This window comes from Oxyura jamaicensis, chromosome 1, assembly GCF_011077185.1.
Source record: "Oxyura jamaicensis isolate SHBP4307 breed ruddy duck chromosome 1, BPBGC_Ojam_1.0, whole genome shotgun sequence".
Taxonomy (NCBI): Eukaryota; Metazoa; Chordata; class Aves; order Anseriformes; family Anatidae; genus Oxyura; species Oxyura jamaicensis.
This window is the reverse complement of record NC_048893.1, coordinates 43,389,808-43,414,293: the sequence shown is the minus strand read 5'-3', so window position 1 is coordinate 43,414,293 and position 24,486 is coordinate 43,389,808. Positions and strand designations below refer to the sequence as shown.

General features: G+C 46.6%; 2 protein-coding genes across 13 annotated transcripts in view; one reads left to right on the top strand and one right to left on the bottom strand.

The window, feature by feature from the left end:
* The first annotated feature begins 880 nt into the window (after nt 1-880).
* On the top strand, nt 881-22,719 carry FAM234B (family with sequence similarity 234 member B). The gene is made up of 13 exons (XM_035335618.1): nt 881-994; nt 6,440-6,832; nt 7,770-7,868; nt 10,350-10,538; nt 12,060-12,190; nt 12,866-13,013; nt 13,373-13,514; nt 14,169-14,312; nt 17,640-17,721; nt 17,950-18,105; nt 18,714-18,831; nt 19,984-20,210; nt 20,622-22,719. Exons 1-13 carry the CDS (start codon nt 958-960, stop codon nt 20,625-20,627), a joined length of 1,872 nt encoding a protein of 623 aa, XP_035191509.1. The 5' UTR covers nt 881-957; the 3' UTR covers nt 20,628-22,719.
* The window catches only part of GSG1 (germ cell associated 1), a 90,213-nt gene continuing 88,382 nt past the window's right edge, over nt 22,656-24,486 (bottom strand). For 10 of the 12 annotated variants that reach the window (XM_035335700.1, XM_035335679.1, XM_035335709.1 and 7 more), the window contains one exon: nt 23,546-23,861. In XM_035335700.1, the coding sequence (XP_035191591.1) occupies nt 23,546-23,861 (316 nt within the window). Of the gene's footprint in view, nt 23,862-24,486 lie in introns of all 12 variants that reach the window. The other 2 variants (XM_035335631.1, XM_035335639.1) reach the window with 1 other exon arrangement.

Genomic DNA, 24,486 nt, shown 5'->3' with positions numbered 1-24,486 from the left:
GGCTTGCATTAGAAACAGCATGGCCAGCAGGTCCAGGGAAGTGATTGTCCCCCTGTACTCAGCTCTGATGAGGCCGCACCTCGAGTACTGTGTTCAGTTTTGGGCCTGTGTTCAGTGTCTGGAGAACAAGTCTTACGAGGAGCGGCTGAGGGAGCTGGGACTGTTTAGCCTGGAGGAGAGGAGGCTCAGGGGCGACCTTATTGCACTCTACAGGTACCTGAAGGGAGGCTGTAGCGAGGTGGCGGTTGGTCTATTCTCCCACGTGCCTGGTGACAGGACGAGGGGGAATGGGCTAAAGTTGCACCAGGGGAGGTTTAGGTTGGATATTAGGAAGAACTTCTTTACTGAACGGGTTGTTAGTCACTGGAATAGGCTGCCCAGGGAAGTGGTTGAGTCACCATCCCTGGAGGTCTTTAAAAGACGTTTAGATGTAGAGCTTAGGGATATGGATTAGTGGAAGATTTGTTAGCGTTAGGTAGGAGGTTGGACTTGGTGATCTTGGAGGTCTCTTCCAACCTAGACTATTCTGTGATTCTGGGTGCTTGCCTCAGAAGGCTACGGTGAAGATGGAGGAGAGTTTTGGAAAAGGCCCTGGTGGTCACTTGTACAGTAATTAAAAACATAAAATATTCCAAAACAAAATCAAGACACAAAATAAGACTTCTCCCAACCAAACTCTTCCCAGGAGTGAAGGCACGTGTTTATACCAGGAACAACGCAAAGTTCTGGCTCTCGCACAAACCACCTGGGACAAGGAGTGCAAGTCTGCACCCATCTGTGCGAGATGCAGGAGTGTGGGCTGCCCTTGGTCACGGCTCACTGCCGAAGGCAGGACCAGGCCTGGGGTGAGACACCCTCCGGGAGGCCGGGGGTGCTCCGCAGAACTACATTCCCCAGCGTGCCGCAGGAGGGAGCAGGAGGGAGCGAGCAGCGCGCCTGCTCACTGCGCTCTCCACCATGGCTACGGTGCTGTCCCGGGCGCTGAAGCTGCCGGGTGAGGGGCCGCGGCCGCGGCCGGCGGGGACGGAGCGCGGGGCCGGGCCGGGATGGGCCGGGGGCAGCCGAGCACGGGGCCGGGCCTGCTCCCGGCGGCGGTGGGGGCGATGCCGTGGGGATGCGGCGGCGGGGAAGGGGCCGGGGCGCGGGCGGTGAGGGGCTGGGGGGGCCTCGGGCCGGGCCGGGGCTGGGGCTGGGGCTGGGGATGGGGCTGGCTGCGGGGGGCGAAGGGCCCCAGACAGCCCTGCCTGAGGCGCTGCTGCCGGTTTTACCCCCAAAAAGGCAGGGCAGGGGTTGGGTACACGTCACTGCGGTTAGCCAGGTGGGTGTTCGGGGTCTGCCTCGCTCTTCTGCGTAGTTCCTGGCCGGAGATATTCAGTGAGATGAAGGGATATGGGAGTATAAGGGACTATTGTGCTGGGAGCCAGATCTTTCGAAGATAAGGCAGCCAGCAGTGGTCCAACCATTCTCTTTGGCACAGAGATGATAGGTTATCAGGGTACATTGCTAAACCACGCCTCGAGTTTGCTGGTTGCTGCTGGAAGGACCGGCGGGACTCAACTGGGATGCTGCCAAGGCACCTGGCTCCATTACCCCATTGGCAAAGTGCCTCTGTGCCCCTCCCGGCCACGTCTTGCTTCCAGGACAGCCATGGGACAGAGGCTCTGTCCCAAATCTGCACCCCAACATGACCCTGCAGTGCCCCAGTCCACGAACCACCACCCAGGGCAGGCGGTGCTTTTCTCCTCTGTTGGTCCAAGAAGGTCACAGGAATGTCTGCAGGGCCCTTCCTGCCAGCCTTTGGTAACCCATAGCAGTGCTCATTAGTTTTGTATTTATATCACGCCTGTTCAGTCACACACACAGATTCGCTTGCTACTCCATTTCTTCCTGGTTTCGTGAGACTGTTGTTCACGTCAGCGGGAAGGAATCGATTTTACATGAAGTTTATTTAGGACAAGTGCGAACTGGTGTGTGTGTGTGTGTGTATTGGTGTGTGACCACGGGGGGGTTGTACAGTAACAAGGACAAATCTCTCTTGGGATCTCTGGCACTAGCAAGATCTGTTTGAGATCTGCCACTGGGAGGCACTGATTTGGGAAATGCACAGGCCTTTTAGCTGCAGTGAGGGAAATGGTTGTATCAGTCCTTAGGTGAAACTGCATGAATCATACTTTGTGTGGTTAGCTCCTGAAAAATGCAGCTTTCAACAGCAGTGAAAAAGTAGAAAGCCTATTTATTGCTAGAGCTGTTTTTTTCCACTGCATCTCATTAAATTAATTACATCGATACGTGGCAACTTACTTCCCTATGGGCTTAGAGATATATCTGCAGTATCCAATGACTGGTGCCTGCCAACTGCAAAAAAAAACAACAAAAGAATAAACAGAAGCCTGAAGCGAGTACAAAGAATACCGGAACCAGTGTGTCCTCATTGGAATAATGCGCTGAAAATTGCACTTGTCTGAAGTCCAAGGTTTGCTCTTTTCACTCTAAAGTGGATGCAAAAAAAAGTATTTCCAGTAAGTCAAAAAAGAAAGAAATATGACAATTTAATATCTTTCAAGGCATCAGCACTAGCAATGAATATCTCATTATGAGCGGGACCCGATTTAACACGGATCACCTCACAGGTGCCTCGTGTCCAAGCTGTAGCACAATTCATCTTTTCTTCCATGGGAGGTCACATTCTACTGCTGCAGCAGTCACAAGAGCAGCCTGTGCAAAAAGTGCTGTCAGGCAAATGCACAGTGGATTTTCAAATTCATAAAGTGCATTTTGGAGTCCTGCTGCCCTTGAAAGTTAACAAGCTGGCGGCATTTTCTCTGCCTTGAAAAATCTCCCTCTGTGGTATTTATTTTTTCTACCAGTGATTGCAAAAAAAAAAAGTTGGTGGTATCACATCTGATAATTTATCCTCAGACCACAACCAGTAGTTCCTCTGGCTGTTCGTAACCACAGGCCAGTGACTGGGAACCTCTGTTTTATCATTAGTGTCATGGAGAAAAAAAATAAATACCAGTTAGGTGAGGTCAGAAGGGAAGCTGTTCATTTACAATAGCCACAGGTGAGAATGCAGAGCTGTAGAGAAGCTGGCTGCTGAGGAGAATGCTGTCCCAGTAGATTGGATGCAAAGTTTACATACACTTAGAGACGCTGTGCAAAAGGTAGATAGCAGGATGTGAGTTACACAAGTCTCTTACATGGATAAGGCCCCAGAACTGCTGCAGGCTCGTCTGGAGACTGTTTTATTTCGTGCAGGATCATGACAGTTACACATCATTGTTTCAGGAGATAGGGTGAGATCAAGAAGAGTTTGATCAAGAAGCTGACTTATTTTTACTTGCACAGTGGAAAGCTGAAAACTGCACAGGAATATTGTATTTCTGACAGCTGATCACTTACAACAGCAGCAGCTTTGACAATCAATCTCTTGATGGACAAACTGCCTTCCCCCTGCCTGAGTCTTGGAGCTGACCAAAAAGGAAATAATTTCACTTCAGGAGCACTTCCTAGTAAATCATAATTCTCTAAATGATGTGAGAGTGGCCTTGTTTTCACAAACCCTACTGCTATGTAGGTCTCTCTGTGCTTTTCTGTTTAAAAGTCTTGGAGCGATCAGTGGAAGCCTCCAGATGTGCTCCCAAAGCATTTACAGATCATTTGTTAGGGTATTTTTGGAGCAGTGGGAGATGAGCATGTGAATCCTGTGAGGTTAGGTGCACAATTGGGTTTCCTGTGGGCTAGGTGAGTGTTCCAGCAGCCCTTGTTAAAGGGCAGTATCTCTCCTTGTGGCTTAAAAAAAAACCTCAGCAGGGCATGTTACGCCTGCCCTTACTGTGCCTTGTGAGAGTCTCAATTAGTCTTCCTTTACCTGTATAGTAGCTGTTCTCTAACATCTGACAAGCAGATGGGGATTCTTACCTGGTTCTCAGCAGGAACGGTGTTCCTGTTACAGAACCTCTGTGGTGGCTGACATGACTGTCGATGTTCCCAGCATCTCGGGCCCAGGCAGCACAAGGAGTGGGTGAGCCATAGTTTCAAGGTCCTTTCTGTTTCCTAGAGATCCAAAGCAAAACTGTAACAGATAAAGCTAATTCCTGCCAGTACTTTTAGTTGCTCCAAGGGTGAGCAGCAGATTTTAGTCTTCTGGGTCTACTGTCTGGAATTAAAATAAATAAGCAAATCAGTCTGTCTGAAGTGTAAGCATGCTGTTGGGCTGTTGTACTCAAAGTACACCAGGGTTCAAAATCGGGAGCAGTGTGCTTAACATCAGAACTGTCCACCTTTGACTTCCCAGGCCAAATGTTTGAAATACCATTTACTCTTGGGCCAGCAGCATTTACTTTTAATTCCGCTGTGACCTGGATCGAGCTGGCGCATCTGGATTTGTAGTGTGATGCTGTAAATACCCTGCCAGCCAGTCCTCCGTGGAATTCCTTGGTTTTGCTGAATTCTGTTCTAGCAGCTCAGCACAACCTACTGCATAGACGTCTGGGAGACTCACACTGCTCTCTCACTGCAACCAAGCAGAGAGCTGTGCGCCGCTGAGGACAGGCCAGGACTTTCCCTGACATGCACACACTGTGAGTGCGTGTTGTTTCAGAACAGAACTAATTCAAACAGTGCAGTGTCTCACAGGGATACACAGTCCCATAGGAATGCAGTGTTTTTTAGCTGAGTGCTCTACCGCCACAAGGAACAGCTTTTTCGAGTGGGTATGTGCACCAGTGTTTTAATGGGAGTCCTGTGCGGAAGCACGCGGTTCAGAAAGGAAGGGTCTGATTTAGACGTACGACCTGGCTGGGTATCTTTATTTCCCTCTGATCAGTGGGTGCCTTGCCCTGGCTGCTCCTCTTACCGTGGGGCATTTGGCCTTTATTGGGATTGACAGTTTTCTCAAATCCTGAAGTTGACACCAAACACCATTTATAAGTAGTACAGAAAGGAGAAATGAAGATCCTTTCATGGGGGCAAGAAATGAGAAAGGAGTAAGATCCACATGCTGCAAAATAGATTCAGGTGTGTTGCACTAACTAAATGTTACAGGACCTGTTTAACTGTGGGTCTGCCTTTTAAGAGAAAACCAAAAGTAAGGCAAATTATCTTATGCAGGAAGAATAGCCATGAGAGTCCTTAAATTTCCGCTCAGTAGAGCCTTTCTGTTATCTTAGTGTCTGAGAATGGTTATCGCTTGTGGGTTTTTTTCCCTGTTATTTATGCCTTGCATGTATCCCTTCACGCATCTCCAGGCACAAGTTAGCTCTTGTCTTGGGTCAGCTTTAGGCAAAGGGAAATGAGGTAGCTCTCTGGGATAACAAAACCCCAGCTTGGAATAGGAGAGAGAAAGAAACATCCAAGCAGTAGCCATGGCTCCGTGCCCAGCCCGGTGTCTTGGGGCAGCTCCCTGAGACGCGCTCCTGCACTCGTAGCTCAGAGCCCGAGGCTGCGTGATCTTGCCTGCCCCCATGGACAGATGGCCCTGGCCTTATGCCAGCAGGCAGCAGCGCCTGCCCTCAGCACGCTCCCTGCAGCTGGCAAGGGCTGGGGGGAGAAGTCATCCACGTGTCAGGCATCTGTGGCACAGGGGCAGGAGCTGGGAAGGCACTGAGAGCTAAGCTAGTTTCTTGTACCACCACCTGAAGGCAACAGCGCTATGGTATCTATCTCAGCAAGGCTGGGCACAGCTGTAGGCTGAGGTGGGAGCAGGAACAGAGCAGGAGTGCTGGTTTCCCACTGTAGGGGCTGGCTGAGCCATGCAGAGAAGGTGGCGTCTCAAAGGAGCATTCCTGATCCCTTCAGACACCAGGATATACCTACCCAACAGCCAAAAGCACTTACTTTGCCCTAATCTTCACAGAGTTGATACCCATTTTTACCAGCAGTGCAGATAAACCTTTCACAGAGCCCCATCCCAGCTGAGACCCTTCCATCCCTCACGAAGCAGGACAGCAAATGCAGCACACCAGAAGGCAGCAGTGCTGCTTGGACCGGGCAGAAGGAGGAGGGGAAAAATGAGTTGCAGACGAAGGCTCCCTTGGAGGACATAGCCTACACGTGAAGAGGGGCTGTGCTGGGATTTGGGTTTGGCAAATGCTAAAGGAGTTCAGTCTGAAGTCAAGAGAGTGCTGTAGTTTAGGTACTCAGAGGGCTAAGCATGATTCATGTCCGTGTGGCTCACTACCAAACAGGAAAGTATATGTGCATACTTGTATCTGTACATGTGTATAGATATTATATATATATATATTCCTTTTTCTTGGGGAAATAAACCGTTGGCATCACTTCTCCTGCAGCTCCTGCTCCAAAACCTGGACAGACCCTGTCTTTTCTCTCACGGCTCTCACTGGGATCTCACCTGGCTCACTGTAGCCTTTTCTCCACTGCAATCCTGAAAAAGCAAGGAGCTCATGCTTTATTGTCTGTCTCCGTCTCTCCTCAGGAAAGAAGAGCCCGGACCTCGGGGAGTATGATCCCCTCACTCAGGCTGATAGTGATGAAAGCGAAGATGACCTCGTACTCAACATACAGAAAAATGGGGGTGTCAAGAATGGGAAGAGCCCCCCTGAGGAGGTGCAGGATCCTGACTCCGATGTGGAGGTTGGGATGACAAAGCAGCGCACGTCAGAAAGCGCGCCCGAGGGTTATCCTGCAGAGGCGGCTGGGAGTTTGGAGCAGAAGGCTGCTCCCTCCCTCATGCCATACCTGCGCACGGCAGTCTTTTTGCTCACTGTGGTGATCTCGATGATTCTTGTTTTGGTGTGCGCATTTCTCATTCCCTGTCCCCCTAGAGATTTGCATAACACCTGGAACCGCAACCTAGGTCAGGGAACAGGTGAGAAAGCCCCAGGAACAGCATCTGGCGTGGGGGAGGTGGCAGCTCCCAGGCTGGGCATCGGCGGGAGAGACCTATCTGGGAGAGCCAGCTCAAAGCAGAGACCCTTCCTCACCACTGCAGATGCTCCAAGGTAATAGACAGGCAGCTCTGTCCTGCTTGTTCTTCAAGCTGAGGCCTGTGAAATCTGGCATCAGTAGATAACAGTACCACAAAATCTTGTTTCTGTCAACACCAAAAAGCATTTTGACTCTTCTCCCATCCTACCTTTTTGTCTGGATGGCGCGCTCTGTTTCAGATAGAGATGGCCCAGGCTGCTTTAAAACATAGTCCCTCCTTCTCTAGACCCTGGGTTGTACCAGCACCTCCACACTGAAGTGTGTGGGAGCGTTTGGGAAGAGACAGATAGAAGTCTTTGTGTCTCCTGACTGGCTCAACTAACCTTATTTCTTTTGTCTCGCCCTGCTTGAATCTTTAAATCAACATTTGGGATCTTTTGTCAACTTACACAGGCCACTGGTAACATTTCTAAAGTATCTCCCATTCTGACCTCTGAAGTAAAGTAACGGTAGTTTGTGAAACAATTTCTGCCAGGTCTAGATATGTCTCTCCCTCCTTGCTTTCTGCCCCTGGCTTCCAAATCTAAGCCCTTCATAAGATGTGTGTCTCCCATATCACCTCAGAAAGTGAAGTGGGAAACAGATATCTTTTTCTGTCAGTTCCTGTATTTTTCCCTTTCCTTCCTCTGACTCAGATGCTACATTTCTGCCTTTCCATGCAGTGAAAAATCTAGTTGTGGTGGGAGCTGTCTGGCATTGCTGCTTCCCTAGCAGACTCCATGAGTCTGTTTTTTGTGCCAGCCTTCTGCTCCCAGTGTGACGAGTGGGCTGAGTGGCTGCTTTGTCAACAGCACGGTGGTTCTCTGTGACTGTTGCAGGTGGAGTGTTATCCCCTCTGGAGCTGTGTGATGTGAACGGCGATGGTCTTCCTGACATCCTCATCGTCTTCACAGCCCTGATGAATGCCAGTGTCATGGGTAAGCACCACAGTTCCTTCCAGTCCCCTTCCTGTACTTGTCAGTACAAACCTTGGTATATTCATCTAACGCATGGGAAGAGTTCATACCGCTACAAGTCCACCTTGTTGTTTCTTTCATTAACATGGCTTCTGTTCTGTGACTGTGCTTTGTCATGCTGTTCATAATTTTCCTTGCAAGCCTCTGCTCCAATACCTCCTCTCAGCCAGTCAGTCATCTATTTCCCCTCATCTCATCTTGGGGCAAGTCCATCTCTTTGTCCTGTACTTGTGCACACTTGGTTTGAGGGCAGAGATAAAGCAATCAGAAAGCACTGCACTACAGGTAGCAATTAGAAATAAGGTGTTTTTTTCCTCCTTTGCTACCTCTCAAAGCTCTTCACTAAAAAGCTCCGTCTCTCTACCTCCATTTCACAGACAGGGAGGTGGAAGCACAAAGAAGGGAAGCAGCTTGACAAAGATCACAGACAGGATTCAGTAGCAGAGTCTGGACTTTTTCCTGATCCATGATCTGGTCTCCTGGCCACTGCTGAGGGTAGCTGGCAATAGGAACAGTGATGACAGGCTGACTGCTTGAGCACTCTGATTCTTCTGAGCTAGCTTGCTGCTTGCCAACAGGGAGCGTTATGGTTGTTCTTCCCTGGAGCTGCTCTGATTCCTTGTCTTCCCCCGGGGCCAAAGAGGGCTGTACAAACTTCTTTTATTGCAGTGATTCTGTTGTTTTTAGAGCAGCTGTAAGATGGTGTTGCAGGAAATACTCCCACCTTGCTGCCTTTTTCTCCAGGTTCCTCCATATCCCTGCCAGGCTCCCCATGTTAATTCATGTACAACAAACCGATGGCTGATGGTGGGGAAGCTTCTGTGCCTGACTGTTTAGCTGGAATCACCCTTCTTACTTCTGGTGGCTGCTTTTTCTTACTCTGTTAACCCTCACACCACTCAGGTAACAGCAGCCTATTGATACTGGTCGCTGTTAGATAGGGGTAGACTGGTCTGCTGGCATCGTATTGCACTGGGCTTCTTGAGTCCTGGAGGTTCCCAGCTGCCTGCTTCACTGCATCTGCCCAGCCTGGTTTCACCTCAGGTTATGTGAATCTCTTCATTTGCGTAGACATGTTCAAGGAGCAAGCACACATTGCACTAAAAAAAGCGTGTGAAAGAGACACCGTTGATGTAAAGACTGCACTCAGTTTGTAAAGGTGGTGTCTGTGTTCTGTATTTTGCCGTTGCATTGTATTTAGCTTTTGTCACAGGCATATGTACAGTTCTCAGCATGCTCCATGTGGAAATAACCATACCTTGCTGCATCCTGGGCGATAGCTATGCTGGGAGACAAAAAACACACAAAAGCAGGTGTAAGCACATCACAATCCTGCACCCACATAGCTGGACATCAGCCCTGCTTGCACTCAGAGCATTCAGTGTCCAGTAGAGACACGCTTAGGATAGGTTGTGGTGGACCAAGCTGTGACATTGCTAGCTATTTATCCAGCTTATACACACAGCAGTTGTGAGCTGCATCAAAGAAGTAGGTGTTCTAGATCCCTGCCAACCCAACAAAAAGAACTGATCCTGAGGCAACCCTTTAGCATGAGCCATATGATTTTCAGTTTGAGAAGAAGGTAAGTTTGGATTTAGAGGGTGGGCTCAGACTTGGTTTTAGCCAGTAGCCCAGTTACGCCCCCCGTGTAGTCAGGTCATGCTGAGTTTTGCCAGTAAGACGGGAGCCAACAGGAACTGCTGTTATCTTGAAATGGATGGGAGTTCATCTTATTTTGTGATATGAATGTCCAGGGTGGAGATTACAGTAACCACGATTGTATCTGAGGAGAGGCTGAGCTAAAAGTTGTTGGCATTTGGAATCAGAGCCAACAGTCTATTGAAACAGCATAGGATACCTTTTCTTGGTATTTTGTGCTAACTGGTGAATTAGGAGAAGACCCTGAGTTACACCATGTTGCATTCAGTCTGGTTTTCACAACAACAACAAAAGAAGTTGGAAAACAAAGGAAAAAGCTCTCAGGTTGTCAGCCAGTTTCTGGTGCCCCAGAATTACAGACAGCCCAGACCTTCCACATGAGGTGGCAGCTGCCTTGGGAGTCACTTAAGGCATCCTCTCAGTGGTTTCCATTGCCTTGAGGAAGAGGGAATCGGAAGGATCAGTCTGGTTTGACAGCAACGTGTTTTACACCAGGAAGGCAGCACAGCTCAGCAGGTTGGCCCCAAGAGGAGCTTGGTTTCTCTGTGTCCACCTGACCGCATTTCTTGCAGTGAGCTCATGTCACTGCAAGGCTCTGCAGGCAGAGAGACTAATCCAAAGGGTGGGATCTGACCTTTACTTTAAGGCAGTGTGGAGATAGCTGGCTTGAGCCTCTCAGCTTCAGGAGGTAGAGCTGAAGCTTAAGCACAAGGACCAAAGACACTATGAAGATAGCCTTTGAAGCCAAGGGATTTCACTTTCTCTCTCTCCTGTCTCTTCCAGGTGTCTCTAGGCCCTCTGTGACTGTGGTCGCCCTTTCTGGCATGAACGGCAGCACCCTGTGGTCCATCCAGCTTCCAGAGGAGACTCGGAGTGTGCAGTGCAAAGGGCTGTCTCTGGGGGCACCAGCAGAGCCCACCTGCCTTGTGACAGGAACATCTAAATTCCTCAGCCTTCTCAGCGCCTCCACAGGTAAAGGCAACTACTGGCATGTTAGAAAGATGCTGCTGCTTTTTCCTTTCCTTTGAAGGGCCAATAAGCATGAGTGATTCAGTGCTGGCACTTTGTGCTGGCTGTTATCTAGTGACACACAGGAAAGGGTGAAAACACTAGTTTCTAGTTACAAAGGGTGAGAGAGACTCCAGACCATTGCCACTCTCTGGTAGCATCTCCATCCTACCATCTCAGAACATTTCAAAGCGTTAATCTTATCTGTTGATCTGTAATAGCTGCATGGCATAAAGGATATGTAAGGTCTGTTTTCATCTACACTGAGCTGTTAGTACAGCTCTGCACCTACATAGCAGCACTGGAAAGCTGAGCACCAGTCCTGGAGAAGTTACATAGAGACATAAGCTACAGCTAGTAAACCCACCAGAGAAATTAGGCCCATAAAAAATTGATTAAATATGAATGAATATTGCATTTTAAATCACTTGGTCATGTACATCTCCATTCTCTGATGGCTGCTTGTTCTGCCACATTAACTCACTGACAGAAATATTGATAGGTAACTATAGGAGAATGATTTTGGAATCAGAACAGAGGATGGAAAGAGACAAGAAACTTTGGGTTTAAGTGACAGATTCAGTCAATGAGCAGCAGTACTTACCTTTCAAATATTTTTAGGGACCAGATCATGTGCACAGCTCTGTGTTTGCATCATCAGGACCACAGGCTGTCTCCTTTACCAGCAGCAGTAGCATTAATAATGTGCACTAGTGTTTGCAGGTCTGGCCTTTGGTTTCCTTTGTCATGCAGGGATGAACCATATCCTACACAGCAGTAGCAGCAGCAAAGCATTTTTAAACTGATTTGAAAAATGGAAGTGCTGGCAAAAGACTTACAGAGAAGTAAAAGCATCACATTTCATTTTGCCTTTTTTGGGTGTTTATCTGCCAATTTGCAAACCAGGTTTTACTGAGTTTCCAGCTGGGTCCATGCTGCACTGCTGAACCATTTGACATCACATCTGCTAACATGCTTTCACCCTGAGGTGGAGTGAGCATGCTATGCTGGAGTGGCTATTTGCTGCTGGGAATTTAACTGAAACACAAATTTGCACTTTGAATATCAGAACTGCCCATCTGTTCCCTTTCCTGGCATCCACCTACAGGCTTTACTGCTGGCTGAGGAAAACAACTGCTGTCCTGCAGACCAGCACTCCTATTTAGGTCCTCCTTCCAAGAGTGAACCTCAAATATTCCCTGCTATTTCAGGAAGCTTGTTGGGCTCAGGTCTGTGTAGAGAGATGCAGAGAAGGAAGCATGGCAGGATGAAGGCATGTCTCAAAGCCAATCTGAAGAAATGCCAGGGGAAGAACTTTGCTTCCCACTGCATGTTGTCCCAGTCTGTATGCTTGTCTTCCCTTTTCTCCAGGAACAGGGAAAACAAGCTCTCTTGTTCTGTCCTTCACGTAGGTTTTGAGGAACTCGCTGGGGATGCCCACCGGTTCCCCAAGTGCTGCAGGTCTCTTTCATCCTCTTCCCACAGGCAAGACCATCTGGACGCTGAACTCCATCCACCTTTCTGATGGGATCCTGGCTGCACCGGCTGCAACTCTTCCAGATGTTGATGGAGATGGCGTTAGGGATATTGTTGTTCTGGCTCTCAAAGAGACGCAGGTACAGCACGTCCCTTCTAAAGGTCTGAAAGGACCTTAACTGCTTAGAGGAAGAAAAGGGACCCTTGACATGGACAGGTTGTAACAGGAGATACAAGAGCTCCTAGTTGTTGTTCCATTAGATTTCTCTGAAAAGCGCCTTCTTTCTTTCAGTGGCTCAGAGCAGTGAGATCAAGCAATAATGACACTACTTGCATTTCTTATCAGCTGTGAATGAACAGAAGGGTTGTTATTCACTCCTGACTGAGACTTGAGAACTATCTTTTTCTGCTCAGTGAATGCTTGTTTTGAAGTGAGTGTTCAGCAGCATTGTAGGAAGTCATGTTGAGTTAGAACCCTGGAGAAAGGAGCGCTCAGCTTATCGAGAGGTAATAAGTACTTGTGTAATAAATTTAAGTGCAGATTTACTCTGTGCTCATCCCCATGATTCTAGCATTGACGTTGTTAGAGGAGTCCATTTTTTTGAAGTCCCTTACATCTTTGATGCTTTTGCAGACAAGAGAAAACCATGAATGTATGAGTCTCAGGAAGCCAAACTGAGCAGAGACACCACTAGTTAGACCTTGCTGTGGAGGGAAGGGGCAGCAGAGCTTCATGCTGTGGGCACCAGGGAAGATTCTGAGAGTACAAATGCATGAAATCCCTGCCAGAAATCTCTACACCTCTCTCTTTGCAGCCTGATGTGTTTTTCGTCTTGGTGTCAGGAAAGACCGGGACTGATTTGGGTGGGCCTGTGAAGTACAACATCAATGGAGAGGGGAAAGTGATTGGCCCTCATGTCCATATCACCAGCCGGGGAGCCATCTACATCCTGTTTGGTTTTGGTAAGACACACCTAGCCTCTTTAGTACTTCACCTTACTGAGAAAATATTCTTTTTACATAAAGTGGCTCAGAGTGTGCCTGGGATATCTGTTCCATGCCTTGCAATGTAAAATCTGGAAGTAGAGGGCATGAGAAAGAGTCTCACTGCCATGATGTGAAAGAGTACCAATGCCTATTCGCCTGGAATATCTTGGAGTTTCCCAAAGCCAGCTCTACCAGTGGCACATTGTTCCAAGGAACTTTAAGCTCTTTTTTTGCCTTCTACCTTGTGTGGCCTTTTACCACAGCTACAGTGGTCCAAAGGACCCTCTGTACTATCACCTTTGCAGGCACGGCTTCATCTTTATTCTTCCTGGCAGGTAATGTCCAAGCAGTTGCCCTGAGGGATATCTTTACCCAAGCCAGAAACCGTGACAGCTTTCCTGCAATGCTGCAGCAGGAGGAGCCAGAGTGGGAAAAACGCAGATCTGTAAACCTGTCAGAGCTCATTGACATTTACAGGTAGGAGATAAACTGGTCATCTTGCTTCTTCTGGAAGAGGTAGGGGAGGGTGAGCACCTTCTAGTGCTCCTAGAGACGTTCCCTCCTACTTCAGTGTTGTCCTCCTTTTCATTGCCTCCTTGATAACAGCACTCTAGAGTACATTGTTTCCTCCCTATCCTGTGGTAGGAAAAGAAATGCAAAGAGTGATAAAATTGACTCCTTTGCTTCTTCTGCTCCTTGTACCTTTCTTCTGCCTCCTGTGCATTTCTGGAGGGGAAAAAAATGAGTGTTTCCAGCTAATGGAGTCCTTCTGGGAAGGGCAGTCCCTGTACAGCGTTGTGGACCTGGATTTCCCAGCCCCTTCTCCATTACTAGCAAATTGTGGTCAGGGTCAGCCCAGTTAGGAATAAAGGGAGGGAACAAACGTGAGCCCCCACAGTCCATGCTTTTTATAGTAACTCAAGATGTTCAGAAGAGTCCAGGCCTGAATTTAGCCTGCTTAAGTAAGAAACCCACATCAGGAAGCTAAGCTTCATCACTGGAGAAAAGATGGGCTTCTCCAATAATAGTTCAAATCTTAGGTAGGACAAATTGTTATGTAGACAAGCAGGTAATGCTGAGATGCAGAAATGCAAGCCTAGGAATCTTCTCTCTGCTTTCCATTTGTCCCAGTGGGGGTGTTGAATTCCTGCAGATGATGAAGACTCCTGACACAAACTGCAGCGACCTGCTCATCACCAGCAAAGAGGGCTTGATCCTACTACAGGGACAGGACCTGGAGCCCCGTTGGACTCTGGAAATGCAGAATATCAGCAGGTTACATACTGGGAACATTTTTCTTTCCTGTATCTTTCCGTTCCATTTCCTGCCTTTCACCTTCAAGCACATGTTTTTCTTGGAAAGCAATCAAGTCCAAAAAAACAAAGTCCACAGGGATATCTAAGAACCGGAGGCATGCGAATACATTGCTGAGCAAACAAGGAGGGCAGGGGAAGCAAAGAGCAGAAGGCATGAAATCTTTGGAGCTGTGTGCTCACATATGAAGGGCTTGATTCAGATACCCACCACTGATGTCATGACTACTGTGGCACTGAAGCTCAGGGGACTACCGGTGTGTGATTCAGCCCATCTGCTGTCCGCAGCTGCCAGTTGCCAGCTCAGTGGAGAGGAGCAGGTGCATTAGTGTGTTAGCATCCAAGTCTTTAGGGAAGGTGTCTGAATAGGGCCTGCAGATATTAATATTCCTTGAAAGCTGAAAGTCAGCACTCTGACAGCAGACAGTCTATACTAAATGTAAATCTTAAAACAATATTGCTCATCTTCTTATTTCACATATATAAATTAAGCAATTTGCTAGATCTAATAGATTGATAATAACCAGCAATTTCAGCTTGCCCAGTATTAAATGTATGCAAAGGGCAGTTGGGCACAGTTCAAGGAATTTTTGTGGGAAACAGATTGCTTGCTCTGCTGTCTAGAGGAAAGAAAGCAGCTCTCATTGCAGTGTTACCTCTCAGCTCAGTGTTACCTGTCAAGGGCATCTTGAGGGGTGGTGGGTGACATAAGCAGTGGATTTAGGGAATGGCTTATAGCTAGTTGATCTCGCTGTGGGGAAAGGTGGTGGAGTAAAAGTATTTTTGGCCTAGAGTCTGCAGACTTCTGGATGCATCTGGAATCTAGTTCAAAGAGTAAATGTATGCCGACTAAACAAAGCCAGTTCAAAGATGCTGTAAAAGCAGGAATACTGAAGAAATTTCTAAATGGAAAAATTGTAGTTTCAAATCATGAAGGGTTGAAAACTGCTTTTCCTCTTCCATTCTCAGAATCACAGAATAGTTGAGAACAGAAGGCACCTCTGAAGATCATCTAATCCAACCCCTCTTCTGAGGCAGGTTCAGCTACACCAGGTTGCTCTGGGCCGTCTGCAGTTGGGTTTTAAATATCTCTGAGGATGGAGACCTTGCAACCTCTCTGGGCAACTTGTATTTCAGGTTGCTGCACTCCAGCACTGTTTTTTCTCTTTCTGTGATGTCCCAAGGGACAGAGTACAGTAGGTGCACAGAAGCTGCCAGATAGGTCATTGAAAAATAATGAAAGCAATTCTTATTCAAGGCCAGTGTGCTAAAGTCCTGGTCTCTCTGTTAAGAGTTAAGGGAGATAAAATCTAATAGGTTGAATATGGTGTGGAGAAGCATTTATTTAAGAGGGTATTTTTATAGGACTTAGAAGTTCTGCCTAAGCAACACAGGGTGGGGAACCAATTCAGTTCAGCAGTGTCACAAGAGATTCAAGCAGTCTCAAACCCAGGTCATCAGCCATAGTGTACAGAACCGGCTGAGATCTCCCCTTTACCTGGGTAAACATGCCTCAAGCCCCATCTTGTTCTAGCCAAGCCGACTAACTCCAGCCCTTTGGGAGCATTCCCTGATAAAAACAGCCTGGCTGTTGCAAGTGTGCTGTGTTTCCAGATAGTTTTTGACAAGATCCCTGGAAGACCGTAAAGGAGAAACAGTAGTCATAAAACAAGAGTGAAGTTCAGAGACCATGAAATTGAGTAAGCAGTTGAAAATTTTGTTGTAAATGGATGTTTCAGATGAGAGAGGATTAATAGCAGGTTGCTACGGGGATTACTGTTGGGCAGGAGTAATTACCAGCCTTCTGGTTCATTTGAGAAAGTGCCCACGGGATTCTTCAGTTGATGGTAGCATCTGAAATACATTTGCTTGCCTACGTTCAGTTTGTGGGATCGGTCACTGACTGTAGCCCTTAAGGGACATGAGATGTGTCATCTCAGGAGAGAGTTTAAGTTAATGCCCATAGGACAGAACTACCTACTACTTCCTTTTGATACAGGAGAGTTTTCAAGCTATAGGAGTATCCCACAATACTGCCTTGAAAGCATTGGTTGTGGTTGCCAAAGGTGTCTGTAAAGTGAATTACATCATTTGAAGCATTAAGTATAAATAGTGAAGCCACTGCTGTACTGTGGCGTTGCTGTTCAGGAGACATTCTAGTCTGCACATTTCAAAGTGGAAGTTGAAAAATTTGGAGAAAAGGGCTGGAAAAGTGCTTTAGCATGGCAGATTTAAGTTAGTGGGCTTAGATGATCAAAGAGGAGCCTGAGAGGTGAGTTCATATGCGCACATAAGTCACAGGAACTAACAGACATTTTAATCTTGCCATAGCAAGAACAAGTGCCTTGGAGCAGAAGCCACTCGTGCAAGAAAATGAAAATGCCGGCATGTTTCTATGGATGGGATTAATCATTAGAACTGGCTGTCACAAGAAGTGATGAATTTATCTTCTCTTTGTATTTCTGTAGCAAGCCTCAGGGCTGGGTAGATCTAGTCAGACTCAGCCTCCTGATACTTGGTTAATTGGATGAAATAGAGTAATCTGTCATAAATAAGAGGAGGGAGAGCATGGTGTGATCATCTCACCCTAAAATTTATGATTCTGTGATTTAAATGAATCATTTATGCTTCTTAGAGCCTTATGTCCAGCTGTGCTGAATTTAAGAAAGGCAGAGCTGAGACTCAGAAAGCCAAAGGCAAGTAAGACAGTTAGAAAAGAGTTATAATGAGAGAGATTCAAGTAGTAGTGTTATGTTGCCCAGAAGGGAAAGGGTGAGAGGGGGCTTCATTTAAACTCCTGAAGGTTATGAAAAGGCTTGTAAAACCACCAACAGCAAGAAAGCAAGGAATCATGGGCTGACATTAATGGTGGGGATGTTAAGAGCAACTTTACACAGTTAAGGCAGGCTGGGAAATTCCCTTTGAGCAGGAGGTCAAATCTACTGATGAATTTTTAAAGGGTAGGATTTTTTTTTTTATGACCGTAACAAAACTATATGGTCTCATCGTAGGGAAAGGGTCATAGAGTCTTGGGTCATAGACATCCCTGCAAGGGTTGCCCCACACACAGACAACTGAAGAATGGCTAACAAGCACAATGAGCTGCTTGATCATTTTTCACTTTTCTGGTCCCCCAACAAATGATTCCTGCCTGTAAGAACAGTTCTCAGTGGTTGAAAGATTTTACTTAGTATTGCAAATCCTGCCTCTGTAAGGGGCATAATGGGCTACAAAAGCAATTCCTGCTTTTCTGACATATGGCTGAGTGTTTCTTTGTCCAAATTTGCAGCCAGCCTGTGCCGGGTTACTTCAGTGCTGATCAAACTCTGGACTTCATGCTGCAAGCACAGACTGGAGATGGGAACAAAAAGGTAAAATAAGAGGAGGCAAAGAGGGCAGTAGCAACATAGTGAGGGAGGCTGGGTTGAAAGGGGCAGTCATTCCCTGCTCCTAGCTGTTCCCACTTCTGTGGCTGACACTAGTCACTGTATGGCCACAGTCATGACAGGGAACCACACAGGCCATGCCAGCTGAAGGATGCTCCCTTTATGATGACACCTGAACACCCACTGATGCTGTATCTCTTTCCCTGTCTTGAGGTGGTGGTGATAGATGGCAAATCTGGCATCCCTGTTTGGAACCAGGAACTCCCATGGCAGAAGCAGCAACTTGATGCACTGTCAGTCATGACTTTGGACAAGAAATCTGTTTTTCTTTTCTGGGCTGACGAAGCACAGCCTGTGTTACAAAGTCTGGTGAGCAGCCATACTGTCTTCACTTTGAGGCTTGTCTGTGAGACATCTACAATTTCTCTTTTATTCCTAATGCAATTTGACCTTAAACATATGATATGAGACTGCCAGGAACATCTTTTCCTCTTGCTTTGACACTCAGACTTCTCTGAGCCTGCATACAGGAGCTTATATGTGATTTCTCCACCAAAAAGTTTAATTGACTTTAAACTCATTTTCTCAAAACCAAAATTTTCTGTGTGAATTTCACTTCTTTTCTGCAACATTGAGATTTTCTTACTGCAGATTTGTTCCCTGCCCTTGAGAGCTTCTTTTCAGTATGCAGGCACACAACTTAACATGGAAACCCCAACTTCCAGACTGTAGCTTGGTCCATCAGGATGGCTTTCACAGAGCCAGATCTCAACTGTACCAAACATAGGTTGGGGAGCAAATTCCATTCCAGAAAGAAAACTTTCCAGGCTTTCAGCTCCACAAAACCATTAATTTTTTGATTCTCTGAACCAAATGAAGTTAATGCAGTGTCAGAAAACTTCTGTATTTCTTTGGTAACACTATATTTCTTTTTGCTAGCCATCTGTAACATTTTTGTCTGCCTTTCATTCCAACAGCAACCTGGTCCCAGATCTGAACGCCCAGGGCTGCACCACCTTTATCTCCTCCATCCTGTTTTTCCTACAGTGCTTTTGGACCTCACCAATGCAACAGACAAAGTCCTTGCTTCAGCAAGTGAGTACAAATGGAGGAGAGACTGCATAGGCTAAAAGAAATCAGAGGAAGGGAGAGGTAGCTGCGAGAAACAATGTGGTATCATTTTGCCTATAGTAAATGTAGCATCTGTGATCCACCACACATAAGCTAGCGATGGGAAATCAGATTGCTGTTCCTCCTGAAGGAAGGTCCTGTCCAACCTCTACTTTGCAAATAAAAGACCCACCAAGTTTAATTTACACGTTTAAACATGGGAAAGTCAGAGTTTGATTTCATGCATGTTTTGTACCAGAGAAGTTCCCTTGCTTTCCATTGAGCTGTTTATTATTTAAGGCAGTGCATGAAGAATCACTATGGAACTTCTTTGTTACCTCAGATACACTTCTGCCTTTGTTGGCTGTCTTCTCCTGCACTCTGGGATAGCAGCTGTGTTGCTGTTTCCACTTTCTTTTTCAAAGTGAGAATCCAAAATATTTAAATGTGTATTTTTAGGGAACAGTGGATGTAGATTTAATGTCTATACAAGACCATACAGTCCCTGTTGTATTTCCTTGCTTTTCTAAAGCAGTTCAATAAACAGCCAACTTGTTGGGCATGGCAGGATGTGGGATAAAAAATCAGTTCATGTAGGGCTGAGTCCAGTTGACCAGGAAGCAGGGAGAAGGTGCTACATAGCAGTATGTTTAATCACAGTTGTATCAAAAAACACAGCTCGGTCAAAAATAAAGATAAATCATTTTAGAGGGGTTTATTAGAAACTGTGATTTCTGAGATCTGTACAGATCATTCTGTGGTGGCTGGAGTGAACTGACTTGCCCATGCTTTACCAATTTCCCATTCTGTAGAGGTAACAATATCTGCTAATAGGACTGGGAAGGAATGCTCTATTCAAGTGAACTACATTAATTAAATATGTACATCTCATATGTCAAACTCAAAACCAGCACCTGGAACCAAAATCTTCCATTTCTGATCTCCAGTTTATTTCCACATAAAATTTTGAACTTAAAATTGTTTGCCCTGATGAACACATGCACATGCAATTGAAAAATCAGAATATACCCTCAGTTCAGTGGATGTTTTGTCTGAACAAAGAGGAAGATTTATTTTGGGAGAACCATAATCATTTACTCCTCACCAATATTTTCTCTCCCTTTTCTGATGGGCCAGTTGGAATTAATGACCTCCAGAAGGATGCATTTCACATCACTGTGACAACAACTGCAACCTCTGAAAAACAGCCAGGATTTCTCTCAGTCAGCAAGCTGGGCCTGAAGTGGGCCATGATGACTCAAGGTCGAATGATGTGGCTAAAGGACTCCACCACTCCCAGAATCAGCCGTGGAGAAGTGAGGCGATTTCTTACCCGGCTAAAATTTGTTGACTTCCCTCACAAGGTGAGATTGTGCAGGAATCTCTGATGAAATCCAAGTTGTTGAGGACGTCTGATCTCTTCTGTACAGACATATGTAGGTGCTCTTTATGGGGTGGGATGCAAATTGACTGCAAGATGACCACCTGCCCCTTTGGGCATAATCTGGCCAGAGTATGAGGCCAAGATCTACTTTTGGCAGTTGGACAAGGAGAGGAATCTTAGAAAGTACCAGGGATGGCAATCGTAAGGGACTCACAGAGGGAACAGAGAAATAGAACAGAGATCCATTGTTTTGACATGGGCAAACATCGGTCCTCTCTTTAGTGGTGCCCAGGTTCAGTTGCCGTCCTATGAATTACCTGTTCTTTCTACCCGACTGGATGATAATGGATTTTGGCTTTTTTTTAATTTTTTTTTAATTTTTTTTTTCCAGCTCTAGCCTAGTGGTTCCTCAGATTTTGGCTGGACCTATGGCCTGCATGGGGAATAGAGGAAGCTGCTCTGTGGGTCTTCAGGAAAACTGCTGTGTAGAGGGAACGGGGGCCAAACGCACTTCCCCTTTCTCCAGCTCTTTGGGGAATGCTGCTGGAGGCAGGTTTGTCCTAGGAAAACCTGTCCTGTCCCAGAGGAACCTTGTTCAGTGTTTCCCCCTCCATATGCTGTTCTTGCATGCTTCCTTCCAGGTAACATGGAAATGTGAATTTAGAGCTTATATACATACATATATATAAACTAGGTTATATATATATGGAAAACTATTGTTTTCCAGTTATATATATATATGTATGTATCAATTTATACAATACATGTATATTTTTTGTAAGCTTAATTTATGAACAGATTTAGGACACTCCTTTTTATGTCCAAACAGTATTCCCAGGCAGACAAACAAGCTCTAGGCCTAAGGTGGGCTATGATGACTCAAGGCAAATGGTGTGGGTAAAGGACACATCTATTTTAATGTTTATATTTTTGGAAAGAAGCCTCTGTCTGGCTCCTGTAGGGCAAGTCTTGTCTACAACCTTTTCTGTGCTCTCAGTCCTCTTCTCCATTCTGTTGCCAACCTCACAAACAAACAAACTCTTTTGCTGAATTACCTGATCTAGAGAAAGATAGCTGCAACAGCATTTCCCAGCCTTTGCACTTTTGTATTTATTTTCCCAGTCCCAAGTTCAAAGCAAGTTTATGTGGATAACATAGAAGTAAAAGGTTCGTATCTCATTTCTACCTCCTGTTCATCCATCCTCAAGCTTTTTATGAACCTGAGTGTCACTGTAATGTCATAGTGCAGTCCAGTGGGCTGGGTCCCCCCTTGAAAAGCATTGCAGCTCTTTTGGGATAGACTCCCAGCAGATCCCTGCTGGCACTGTAAAGATCACAGTAGATCCAGTTGCAGAGAAGCTGATTCTCACACTACTGCTTCAGGTTTTAGAGGCTCAGACAGAGAAGCAGAGATGGAAAGCTTTTCTGTGCACTTGACCCCTATTCTGGGCTCAACCTGACCATTCTCCTGCCAGCCCAGCTCTATGTGCAGTTCCAGAAGAAGCAGACTGCCCCTGGGGCACGTTTTCTCTCAGTACATTTAGTGCTTTGAACTGTGCCTCTGAGTGTTCCATCAGTCTCCTGCGTTGTAGTTGCAGAGCATCTACATGAAGCTTCCTGCGACAGAAATGACCATGTATAAATCGGCCGCTTTGGTGCCCCAGTAGCTCCCAACAATGCAGGACAACAGCATGTTGCCTGTTTTCCAGACATGCCTTTCTTTCTAGGTCTGACCTTTAATATCAGGCAGAACCAGGGTGAGGTGAGAACTGCAAATGGCTCTTCTGTCCTCCTGCAGGCATGTAACCCTTCCTGCCTCCCCATACTTTCCTCTGAGTGGTGAGGTGATGGCAGGACTTTGATCCTCCCTTCACATGGGCACAGCTACCATGGGCTTACTCTCCTGGGTTCTTGACACCTCTTCCTGTGATGTCACCCTTTCTTCTCCCTGCATCTCTGTGCAAAGTTTCCAGGATAGCTCTTCAGGATTAGCTGCAAACCCCAGGGCTGGTCCTTGGGTCCTTCTCTCCTAATGTCAGACCCTGAGAACAGTTTATATATGTTTAATGGTATTTTTCTGTAAATAGCTTTGTATATATTAGCACAACTGTAGCAACAGCTCTAGGCCTGGGATTTTCCTCCAGACAGAGGTTAGTATTTATAATATTAAGTTAGATGATACAGATGCATAATAGGGACTAAAGTATGAGGATCAGCAACATACGAAGATTAAACAGGAGTGCACCTTTCCTCCTGTCTAGCCACCACCTTGCTGGGAAAGGTGAGGCATCTGTTACCTGTAGTATTGTCCTGAGGTTCTTCCTGAGAGAACTGATACTTGAGTGCAGTGACACTAGCTCCTCCATAATGTGAATTCACCCCACCCACACACACGTCCCCTCTGTGAATAAAGAGTCTGTCTGTATATTGTTGGGAAAATGTATTTGAACTGTGAACTGCAGTGGATCAAATAAATACTGTGTACAGCATCAGTGTGTCATGTGAGCCACCATTTCACATTTGAGGGATTACGAGTTTGCTTGATAGGGGACCTGTTGGCATTATTGTTACAGTAGGGGAAAAGGGGTCTGGTGTAAAGAAACAAACAAAAAAGGAAGAACTCCAGCCAAGGGTCTTAAAGGTTGTGGGGAAGCACAATAGAAAGAGACAGGTAGGAAAGTCTCTCAGAATGGGAGCTGGAGGGGGCAAAACAAGGAGGGAGTGTATGGGAGTCATTACAGATAGGAAAGAGAAAAAGAGAGGTGTTTGAGAGCAACCCCCAATTCTTCAGCAGCACTTTTAACCTGGGGGTGGGGAGAGGCAACTGGGCTTGGAAATGAAGAATAAATAGTGTTCAGAGAGGACTGCAGCTAATCAGTCTGGGCACGCATGCCCAACTCTTAGCACTGAACCAAGGGGGGTTGCTGGAATGGCAATGTGACACCACCCAAGGAGGCCCAGCACTACAATTTGCCAGATGGATTGCACTGAATGTATATGCCATAGTGCAGTAGCGTTGGGATTAGGACACCTGCCTCAATTCTGTCCGACAATGCTTGTGTACAGCTGGCACCAACAACATGTACCCCCATTTTCATCCTTCCCAGCTGAGGACACCCTTCAAGCTGTGGTCAGAGAGGACTCACATTGCTCCTGTTGGCACTGCTGTTGCCCTGTCCCAGTGCCCACCATTTCTTCTCACTCCCTGAACGTTAGAGGAAGAGCTCCCCAAGAACTTGCTAACAGTGATGTTGGGGTTTGGTTCAGAGCAATTTGCCTCCCGAACCCCACTGCTCTGCCCCAGTGCATTGATCCTTAACAGTGATCTTCCCCAATCGTCTGCCCCAAGACCTCATCCAGCTCCAGCTCTGGTTCTCGCTGTAGCACTTTCTGCTGCAGCTCAGAGTAGAAGTCAACTCCCTCAGACACCGAATGGAGGGGCTTGTCTCGGGGCTCATAGTAGCTGCTTATTTGCTGCTGTATGAAGTACTGCTGGTGCTGAGGCTGATCCTTGAAGCTCGCTTCGTAGCCCTTGATGTGGTTCCGTTTGAACTCCAGCACCGTCTTGGTGTAGGTGTTGAGAGTGGTGACAGCCGAGGCCATGCAGCAGGTAAAGGAGGCCCAGGCCATGCTACAGGAGAGAAAGAAGAATAACACATGCCATGAACTGATCGGCATGCACAGTGATACACCCCAATTTGCCAGGCAGAAGCTGCTGGGCAAATGATCTAGCTGCTGAACGAGAAAGACGAGGCATTAGGCTTATAACATTACAGTGCTTCAGTGTTATCCCACCACCAATCCTCCTGAGTCATGGGTTAAATACTGGTCATCCTTGTCACTGGGAGGAAGGGTTAGGGGGAAAATAAAAAGGGCAACAGGAAAGTCTACAACTGGTCAGAGCAGGGCAGTGCAGCTTGGAAGCAAGCTCTGTAGTGCAGGGCTGCTCAATGTCTTCCTGGACACACGAGGCATATGTACCAGAGCATAATCAGATGGCCATGCCAACATTTGATGTCCACAGCTGGCACGTGACAATGGAGCATTTACATCATAAAAATGAATGTGGCCATCATCAGTACAGCATTGCAAACTGAGTCTGTACCTTCCATGGACATTTCAGGCCTCATCCAACTGTTTTTCAAGTCAAATTATGGCATATCAGCTGTGGCTGGCTTCTTTAGCCTTCAGAGGGAAGAATCCTGAGCCACCGGCTTTTTATATGTGCCCTTCCTGGTTCTAGTGTCCAAATCTTG